This window comes from Camellia sinensis, chromosome 7 (assembly GCF_055761805.1).
Source record: "Camellia sinensis isolate YWXY chromosome 7, ASM5576180v1, whole genome shotgun sequence".
NCBI classification, from domain to species: domain Eukaryota; kingdom Viridiplantae; phylum Streptophyta; class Magnoliopsida; order Ericales; family Theaceae; genus Camellia; species Camellia sinensis.
The window spans coordinates 190,361,799-190,372,950 of NC_138967.1; the positions used below are offsets into that span (position 1 = coordinate 190,361,799).

At 30.7% G+C, this 11,152-nt stretch overlaps 1 protein-coding gene across 1 annotated transcript; it reads left to right on the top strand.

Annotated features, from left to right (window-relative positions):
* LOC114305775 (pirin-like protein) lies at positions 1–5,410 on the top strand. Its single transcript, XM_082881673.1, has 6 exons — positions 1–335; positions 801–850; positions 965–1,003; positions 1,111–1,139; positions 3,517–3,683; positions 4,765–5,410. Exons 1-6 carry the CDS (start codon positions 235–237, stop codon positions 5,270–5,272), a joined length of 894 nt encoding a protein of 297 aa, XP_082737799.1. The 5' UTR covers positions 1–234; the 3' UTR covers positions 5,273–5,410.
* The last annotated feature ends 5,742 nt before the right edge of the window (positions 5,411–11,152 follow it).

The following is an 11,152-nucleotide window of genomic DNA, read 5'->3' on the forward strand; positions in this document are numbered from 1 at the left end:
GGAAACTGCCTCATGTGGGTCCCTACAATGGCCGGCAGCAATTTCCCCTTTGACCCTCCAATCAACAAACAAACACCTCTCTCTCTCTCTCTCTCCCTCTTTCTCTCTCTATAAATAGCGATTGAAATTTTGGTTTGGTTCTCACATTTGCAAAATACAGATTATAGAAAGACTGATAAACATACAACATAAAGCATTTTCAAAACCCAAAGAAACAAAAAGATACATACTAGTATGTCAAATGTTGTGGAAGAACCTTGTCTGGTGGTCAGAAAGTTTCTAGCCAGGCCTCAACATGAAGGTGTTGGTGCCATTGTTAGACGAAGCATTGGAAGGTAATAATATAATTCTGTTTGGTTTAATTTTTACAATCTGTTTTTATTTACTCATTCTGTTTCAAAATATTAATAAATTTTTAAAAAATGACAAAATAAATTACCCAAATAGTAAATATTAATGTATTTTTTGAGACAATAAAAAATAGAATAAAATAGATCAAGCGACTAATATTTTGGGATGAAATGAAATTTATTTATTTATTTGACAAAAGGTACACCAAACTAATTTAGAAATGATATGAAAGTTTAATTTTTTTAACAAAATAAATTTAAAAATTAAACTAAACATGATTTTAAATTGCGGTATTGGGAGACTATCTATTTCAGTCGTGGTGTAACAGTGTTGGGTATTGGGTTGTGAATCGATTATGAACCGCTAATATATTTGGAATTGAGTGTTTGAATTATGTTTCATTGAATGTTTGAAGCTGTTTGGCTAAATGGGTTTTTGTGTTTGTTCAGGTTTGAATTGAAGTACTTTGATCCTTTTCTTGTTCTAGATGAATTCTCAGGTGAGTTGGGTCTCTCTGTTTTGCTCTGTTTTACTCTGTTTCTTTATGATAAACGCATACATTTGTTCAATGTCTGAATTCTGATATTTTTTTATTTTTTTAACAATGTTTCAGTTTCTGCACCTGCTGGGTTTCCTGATCATCCACACAGAGGTTTGAATTTGATTCTTGAACTCTTACTTGTTTTTCTTTTTTCTTTTTTTTGTTTCTGTTTTTAGTTGAGAAAAGATTGCTGATGCTCTGTTTTTTATATTTTACAGGATTTGAAACAGTCACATACATGTTGCAGGTACATATATACTACCAATTATTATTATTTTTTTCTAATAATTTTTAAAAAATTATGACTGGATCGAATTCTGTGATCAATTTTTGTGTTTTATTTACTTTTCTTTCTGTTTTTTCAAGCTAATGAAACTTCTCTCATAGTGCTCTGCTTTTATGGAACCGAACATAAATTAGGATAGAAGTTAGGAAGAACCTCAACTTCATATTAATGAGAGCATGGTGCATTGGGTCATCACTTTTTAAGATAGACCCATTTTTTTAAAAATTTCATTTTTTGTCATTTCATTTCTACTATTTTTATATGAAGAGGTTGTGACATCATTTTTTTTCTTTTTACAAATTAAATTATATTTTGTTCAATAACCACAAAAAGATAATTTATTATTATTATTTATGGGTAATTATTATTATTTGTTTATTTTTATTTTTAGTGATTTTTTTTTCCCTCCACTTTTGAGTTGTTAATATTTTTTTTTAGAACTTTTTGGACTTATTTAAACTAGACAATCTTAAAAATTGAAAATGGTTTGAATTTGCTTTTGTCTCATTTAGTAGGCTTATTTTAAATTTAAATTTTTTTTTTGTTTTTTAATACTATTTAGGATTGTCAAGTCTAGACAAGCCAAACAAATGAAGAAAAAAGATAACTCAAAGTTTGGAAAAGTTACTGACTTTTGTTAACATGTGTATTTAGAAAACATATTAAAAAGACTTAAAATGATTACATTTTTTTTATTTTATGTACTTTCTTCTTAATAAGAGATAACAAAATCTAATAAAAAATAAGTTAAAAGAAATGCACATTCTAACAAAACTTAATAAAAATAAATTTCAAAAAATACATATTAATAAAATCTAATAAAAATTAGTTTAACTTATAGACTGCCAACAAACTATAAAATTAATCAGTTTGATGTGTGTGTAACTCAAAAGGGTGCATAACTTTTATCTTATTATTGTTTATTAGTTAGGAAAAAGAAATAATATATGAGAAGTAGTAGGGGACTATCGCCATACTTGAAAAGTTGACTATTTTAGTTAGTTATTTAGTATTTTGATTATTTTAATCTGATTAAAATAATTGTGTTTAGAAAGTTGGTTATTTTTTTTATTTTTTTTTTGTAGTTAATTTGATGGTTGTGATAGAAAAAGTAAAATAATTATGGATTAGATGTGATATTTTGCCTTCTTAATTATTTTAATATATTTTATTTTTTAGTGGATTTTAAGGCTCAAATATATAATATATTATAAGATACCATCAAATTTGGTACATTTTTTAATTATTTTATTTTAATATATTTTATCTTTTAATCTCTTAAGGCTCAAATATATAATATATTATAAGATACCATCAAATTTGGTTTTTTTTTTTTTTTTTTTTATAATTATTTTGCTTTCTGCTCTCGCAAAATAGACGGGGACATGGATAACTAGTATGATAAACTATTTTTGAATTTTGTTTTCAAGAAATCATTTTTAATGAAGCACTTAGGTTGTTTTTTCAATTTTCAAAATTATTTTTGTACAAAAATAAATATGATTTGAAAATAATTAGTGTTTTTGAATTTTTCATTATTATTGTTTTTTAGAATATGAAAATGAAAACATAAAAACGAGAAGTACCAAACAAGTTCTCCACTTTCTGATGCCCTCTTAAGCACATTCACATGGGGCACTCATATTTTTTTCTCTCTTATCTATCAATCAATCACTTTTTCTCTCTCCTCTCTCCTTCTCAATCATTTTTTCTTTCACACACTTATACTCAATTATAACAAAATATCAAATCATTCTAAACTCCCAAACTACTTTCAAAATATACAACCAAACAAACCAAAAAAATTTAAACTCTCTCTCCCAAAACATGAATCCCTCTAGTTGGGCATCCAATAGGAGAGGCGTTGTTAGGTTTAGTGGACTCATTTAAGTGATCTAATTATTAATTTTATAGGGTTCTTTGAAAAGATTATTTATTGAAAAAATTAAATTAATCAGATATTAATAGTTATATTATCGGATCATATCTATCTATTTTTTTTAAAAAAATGAACAAGAACTATAATTTTGAAAATAGACTGTTTAATTTTTTAACACAAATATGATATGATCATGTTATTATTGATGTCCAATTATCTTTATAGTTTGCATGAATATATTTAATGGATCTTAAAAAGTGAATGGCTCATATCACCGAGGGGACCTTGAATGCTCACCTTCTGAAGACAATCCAAATCTGATTTTTTTGATCTGAAAGTTTTGTTGACTTTGTTAGATCAATTGTATTGTAGTTATTGACATAATCTTCACTCACCCAATTAAATTGAAACTGGAAAGAAGTTTTATATTGTTTGGAATATATATATATATGTATATAGGGAGCTATGACACATGAAGATTTTGAGGGGCACAAGGGGACAATAGGAGTTGGAGATTTGCAATGGATGACTGCTGGAAGAGGAATAGTTCACTCCGAGATGCCTGCATCCCAAGGTACTCAAAAGGGCTTGCAGTTGTGGATCAATCTCTCCTCCAAACATAAAATGTAAGTCTGTTTATATATATATATATATATACACTAACGACGGCACACGCGATACATGTACAATTCAGATAATTAATAATAAAAAATTTAATATCATAATATGTATGTTACTTAAGTGATAAGTCTATTCTTAATGAAACTCAAGGTCTTGGATTCAAAACTTGCTTACACTGTGTATACTAATTTTTTTATTTTTATTTTGACATATATAAAGTTGCTATATGACATGAGGAGAATAATGTTTCACTAAACCAATATATGCGTTCATTTAATAATATATATATATATATTCTAGTCCTTTCTCTTAATTAATAGGACTAATCACAAAAATTTATTATTAACCAAAATTAATAATCTTTAATAGTAAGTAGCAATCATTAGTAAGACTAACATCATGGTTGTTTTCCAAAAGTGTTTTACATTATTCTGTGTGCTTCCAACCCCCCAATATCTATGTGCCTTTTGTATTTGAATCCCACGTAAAAGAAAAAAGAGGCATTCCTTGATAATGATTGGTCTCTGGACCTTTTAATTCTGGTGTTACATTAGACTTTCTTAAAGAATTGTTGAATTTTTATATGGGAAATGGGGTTTGTCCAGTGGTTTTGAGATACAGTAATATTACGAATTTAGAAAATTTATTCAGAAAACTAGTATGTGGTTGAGATTTGTTTCAAGTGTGAGTCTTATTGTATAATAATTAAATTTAGACCATACATCATTTTTCGGAATAAAATTCTTGACAGATTTTCATATTCCTATCTTTTCTGTATACCTAATTTTAAAGGGTGTGCATAGTAATGTCTCTCTTTATATTCGATGAGATTAAACCTTTTTGTGTGCATCCATGAATCATAAGAGTCCTAAAAAATGTAAGAAAAAAAATCCAAAAAAAAACTCACTTTTTATAGGATACCAAAAACTTGATTTCAAATTCCTGAAAACTATTTTTTGCACAAAAAATCAAACTTTCTATTATTTTTGTTTCCGAAAAACACAAAATGAAACCGAAGAAAATGAAACACAATCCATTAAGTTTGCATAGTCATTCAAACTCATTATCTATTTTGCTTAATCACAGGATTGAGCCAAGGTATCAAGAAATTTCAGGCAAGGACATCCCAGAATCTACAAAAGATGGAGTTAAGGTCAGAGTAATAGCTGGTGAGTCCTTAGGAACCAAATCACCAGTATACACAAGAACACCCACTATGTACTTGGACTTCACTCTCAACCCAGGGTCCCATCTTCATCAACCAATACCCATTTCATGGAATGCATTTGTGTATGTTTTGGATGGTGAGGGCATTTTTGGCAACTCAAAATCATCGCTTGTAACGCCTCACCATCTTCTTCTCCTGGGCCCTGGGGATGGGCTTGAAGCTTGGAACAAGTCATCGAAGCCACTAAGGTTTGTGCTGGTTGGAGGTGAGCCGTTGGGTGAACCAGTGGTGCAGTTTGGGCCATTTGTGATGAACAGTCAACAAGAGATTGATCGGACAATTGAAGATTATGAGAATTATAGTAATGGGTTTGAGAAAGCGAGGCATTGGAGATCTGAAGCCATGATTGATCCTGCTGAATATTAGTTGTACATTTTTTAACTTTTAATTTTTATTTTGGTAATTGTTTGATTTCAAGTGATGAATGGAAAATGAGTTGACAATGTATTGAAATGTATGTAACTCTCTTAAGTTAATGAATGATTAAAGATGAATTATGAAGCATTTTATTTGTGTGCCATTATTCATGAGAGAGTTCTCCCACCTAGGGTAGTTTTCCAGGTTAATTAGGTATTTTTAGCGTATCATGCTACTTCAATTGTGCTAATATTATATTTTAATACACAATAATGTTAAAATGTTATAATTCTGCTCAAACTGTGCATAATATGATTGTATGTATTCACAATTATCTTTAAATTTAATTATAATTAAAAAATAATAATTCAATCATTAATATTTTCAGATTGAATACACATAAATTGTATTTTAAATTAAAATTATTTAAATAAAAAATAATTGTAAAACTCCACCAACCCAAAAATAATTAGAAAAGCAGTAGCCAAACTGGATTTGTATAGCCCTAAAAAAAATTAAATAGACAAATAAATACACTGAGCGTCTTTAAAATTTGGAATAAATATAAATAGTTCTATAATTTTGGCATACGCACATTAACTTCCCTTCTGATTTCGATATTTGGATTGTGTCAACTTGATCCTCAAGACACAATTTAAATATTAGAGATCAAATTGATACAAGATTGGTATTTTAGTGATCAAAATATAATTAAAACAAAGAAGACAAAAAGTGGAGGATTGGGACATATATTGTAGGGGTGCAAATCAAGCATTCCAATCCCAACTCAAGTTGTATTGAATGCACGGACAAAAAGTGGTTCTTTTTCTATGTTGCAAGCATCACATGATGTTTAAGCTAAATTAGACAATTTGAGTAGTTTTATGAACTATGAAATAATGTAGAAAGTAATATTACTTAAAGAGTTAAGAGTGGATCTTTTAGGAACAAACGATAGATTTTAACATGCAACAGTTTTAGACGTGTTTCATTGACATTAATGAACCTTTTGAGAGAGGAAGAGAGTAAAATTATGGTTTGGAAGTCGGTCAGTTTTGTAAATAAACAATTAACACTTTGAATAAGGCAGTTTCTCATCTAAAGCAGATGATTAGAGAGGGAACAGAACATATGGTATTACTAAACAAAACGAACGTGACAGTGATAAGGAACATTTATAGAGCATGAGAAGAAAATGCTAAAGGGGCATATTTATGTCGAGTGGAAACAGCACTAGAGAAAATAAAAAGAACAAAAGGCTTAAAAGGACATACTTAAGTTGGAGAAAAAAAAAACACAAATGGAATTGACTTAAAGCAAATTTATGGAACACGAGACCTAAAAGCCTCTTTACACTTGCATCAAGCATTCCAGCATAAAGCATTCAGAGACAATATCAAAGCAGACAGTGATAGCTCAACATGAGATTAATTAAGCCAATTCAAAGAAAAAATGTACAGTGCGTGTAATCAAACATAAGATTTAAACATCCATCTACTGTGGGAGTCCTAAATCATATAGATACAATTATGGTTCGATTATTTTGTACATTTCAGAGACAGCATAGTGTGCGCATGGCTCATATGTCCATCTGCACAGAGGACACGCAACAAGGAGGCTAATTCAAGGGCAATACTTCTACACATTAATGAGTGCAGCAAGAACTATAACGATAATACATGAATATTTAGTAAATACCATTGCTGTCAAATTATGAATCGTTTTGTTAAAACAGTAAATCATGAATCGTAAGATTCACTTTACTTAGCATAATCTATAATTTTATATATGTATACACATATAAAATACACTTACAATGTTTAAAATGAAATAAATATCAATACAATAAGTTGAGCTCTACCATTTTTTTTTTTTTTTTTTGTTTTTTAACAAAAAATATGTTATTTCATACATTATGCAAACAGGCTGAATCGTTTGAATTATAGTGAATCATAGTAAATCGTGAGATTCACTCAAATTAAGATTCAAATCTTTGCAAATCTTCCAAGATTATTAATTTTGGTTAATAATTAATTTTTGTGATTAGTCCTATTAATTACGAGAAAGCATTCGGATATATAAACAGACTTACATTTTATGTTTGGAGGAGAGATTGATCCACAACTGCAAGCCCTTTTGAGTACCTTGGGATGCAGGCATCTCAGAGTGAACTATTCCTCTTCCAGCAGTCATCCATTGCAAATCTCCAACTCCTATTGTCCCCTTGCGCCCCACAAAATCTTCATGTGTCATAGCTCCCTATATACAATATATTCCAAACAATGTAAAACTTCTTTTCAGTTTCAATTTAATTGGGTGAGTGAAAATTATATGGTATTTTAAGAAGTTGGTAAAAAGTTAATTTTTAAAATTTTTGACTTTTTTGATAAAAAGCTGAGTTCTTTTAGGTAAAAAAAATGACTTTTTAAACTAAAAAAATTAAAAAAATCCAAAAATTGACTTTTTTTTAACCTCTTCCCATAGTGCTCCTATGTCAATAACTATAATACAATTCACCTAACAAAGTCAACGAAACTTTCAGATCAAAAAAATCAGATTTGGATTGTCTCCGGTAGGTGAGGACTCAAGGTCTACCTCAATGATATAAACGGTTCACTTTCTAAAATTTAATAAACATATTTATACAAAATATAAACATATTTATACAAAATATAAAGATGGACGGCTCCCTTTTAAAGATCTACAAAATATATTGGGGGCATTTTGAAAAGAAGCTAAAAAAGTCAACTTTTTAATTTTTTTGGTCAAAGAAGTCAGATTTTTTGTCAAAAAAGTCAAAAAAAACTAAAAAGTTAATTTTTTACTAACTTCTCAAAACACCACATTATAAAGATGATTGGACATCAATAATAACATGATCATATCATATTTGTATTAAAAAATTTAACATTCTATTATTAAAATTATACTTCTTATTTATTTATTTAAAACATAGATAGATATGATCTGATAATATAACTATCAATATCTAATCAATTTAATTTTTTTAATAAATAATCTTCTAAAAAACACCCTATAAAAGATCACTTAGATGAGGCCACTCAACGCCTCTCCTATTGGATGCCCAAAAAATATGAGGGCCCCATGTGAATGTGCTTAACAGGGCATCAAACAATGGAGAACTTGGTACTTCTCGTATTTTATGTTTTCATTTTCATATTCTAAAAAACAACAATAATGAAAAATTCAAAAATACTCATTATTTTTGGATCATATTTATTTTTGTGCAAAAATAAATTTTAAAATTGAAAATGCAACCTAAAAGGGCTTCATTAAAAATGATTTCTTAAAAACAAAATTCCAAAATAGTTTATCATACAAGTTATCCATGTCGCTGTCTATTTTTGCGAGAGCAAAAAAAAAAAAAAAAAAAAAAAAACAAATTTGATGGTATCTTATAATATATTATTGTTGGTTACATATTTTGTACAAGCCAATTACAATTCGACGCGTGGCAGAATAAGGATAATACAGGAAGACTATTCAAGTCTTCGATCCTGATCGTACACGTGGCAGTTAGTATTGGTTATTACGAGATCTAAGCAGCAGCGAATCAACAAAGAGATGTAAAGTGATGTGGCTTCAACGGTTAGTCACATTTAAATTCAAATGTATGAGGGAAGTTTAACTGCAAGTGATGGCATAGTGGGCTAGTTACAAGGCAACATGATCAGCGGTCATAGAGGAGCAGTTCGACGGTTGGAAACGTAGTTCGATGATCATCCTCGAGAAGTATAAATAGCAGAGAAGGCCCCAGAAAAAGCCCCCAGACTCAGATCCAAAAAATCAGTCTTATTATACTTATTTTTCTTTCTAGTTTTACATTTCCGGTCTTACATTTTCTGTACTTTAAATTCCTACACTGCACTTCGTTCATAGGAGTAGTTTCAAGTAGATTGTTGCTGTAAATCCCTACGAGGCTGAGTTTGGATCATTGTAAGTTTTTTCATGTTAATGAAATACTTCAATTGTTCTTCATTTAATTATTATTTTGCTTAATTCTCCTAAATCAAGCCACCAGTAAAAGTCCTCTTCATTGAGGCTGAAAGAACTAAAACGCAATCGTCTGATAATTGGTGGCAATTAATTTTTTGTAGGGACTGATTGATCCTTGCTGGCACGCTCGCAATTACAATAATAACCTTCGAAAGCCAAAAAGCCAACATATATTTTTGGCACGCCCAGTGGGACTAATTGAAATGGCTAGACGTAGGAGACAAGGAGAAAATGAACACTTGGAAGAAGGCGTGGAAGGAGAGGTAGAGATACCTAATTTGGAGGATAATGTGATAACACATCCTGTGGAAACTCCCATTTTATCAGGACCTATGGTCGCATAGACCAGCACTTCAGAACAAGTACCACATGTTCATAATATTGGACGAAACCAAGGAACTGGACCATCCACTGTTCCATCTACTCAGCCAATAAATCCGTGGGGTGACCTAGTAGATGCTATGGGACAACAATTAATGAACACAATGGAAATGTGGGCAACATCCTTTTTGGATCGAATGAATAACCACCAACTAACAAACATAAGACACATGAAAGAAGTTTCGAATGTCCCTCAGCAAAGATTGGCTAGAGATAAACAGCCTATGCAAGTTAATGAACATTCTAATGATCAAACTAGTAATCAGAACTATGAAAGACCATCACCTCAGTCTTGGTACGAACCTATTCTGAGGCTTATAGCAGGTCAAAATGCCTCAGTACTTAACAGTGAAGCCAAGGTTTTAAAAAGCGGTCGCAACCGTTACGTAACGTCGTTATGTAACGGTTTTGGTGGTTACCGCCACCCGTTACGGCCGCTTTTGCAGTGTGATTGAGATTCACAGGTGTGTGGGTTGTAGCAGCTGCCGTAGCGGTGCCGTAATAGTCATAACAGCCTATTATGCACTGTTACGTAATGGTTCCGAACTGTTTCTTTCGAAAAAACACAAAAAAAAGCTGAAAATGGCGGGAGAGGGATAGAGAGAAGAGGGAAGATAAAGAGAGGAAATGGAGGAGCAAGAGATAGAGAGAGAAGAGGGAAGATAAATAACATGTTATTGATTTGTTGAAACTGTAAGACCTATGCTATTCTATTCAGCTGCTATTATTTAACCATTTTGTTTGTGTGTGTCTATCTATTATCTATTTGGCTTGGTTAAAATATGTATGTATATATATATATATATTTAGGCTCTTATTTATTCTCTTACTTTTGTCATTGTTTATTTTATATATAATAGTTAGTGACGGATTTTTTGTATAATATAAAGTCATTAATTATTAAAATAAAATATAAAAAACTCAGTTTATAGTGATTTAAAAATATAAAATATATTGGATCATACTTAAAAATTTACAAAAATTGATTAATATTTATTTTAAACCCAATAAATATGACCATGGAAAAAAAATATGCGTATCGGCAAGTTTTTTTAAAATTGTGCTAAAAATAAAAAAATTCATGGTTCCGGTTACCGCAACCGTTATGCTATGGCCTTTACACCTCGCAACTGCAACCGTGTCACCGCCACCATTACGGCGACCGCGACCGCGACCGCAACCGCTTTTCAGAACCTTGAGTGAAGCTATGCAATTTGGTGGATCTGGCCCAGTATAAGAAAATGGCATAAGAATGGTTCTAAATCCCATATTCGAAGCCATACCTGACACAAGGGGGTTCACTAATCCCTTATTCGAATTTATACCCGGGGGTTTGGAAGGTTTTCCTACAAATGGAAGAGACATAACACCAGTTCCAGCACCTTTCACAGGTCCTTTCGCAGGACAGGCTCAAAGGGGTTACCCACACCTCCAACAGTAACCTGCACCACAGGAACAACCAGTCCCAAATATACCACCTTATGGACCAAG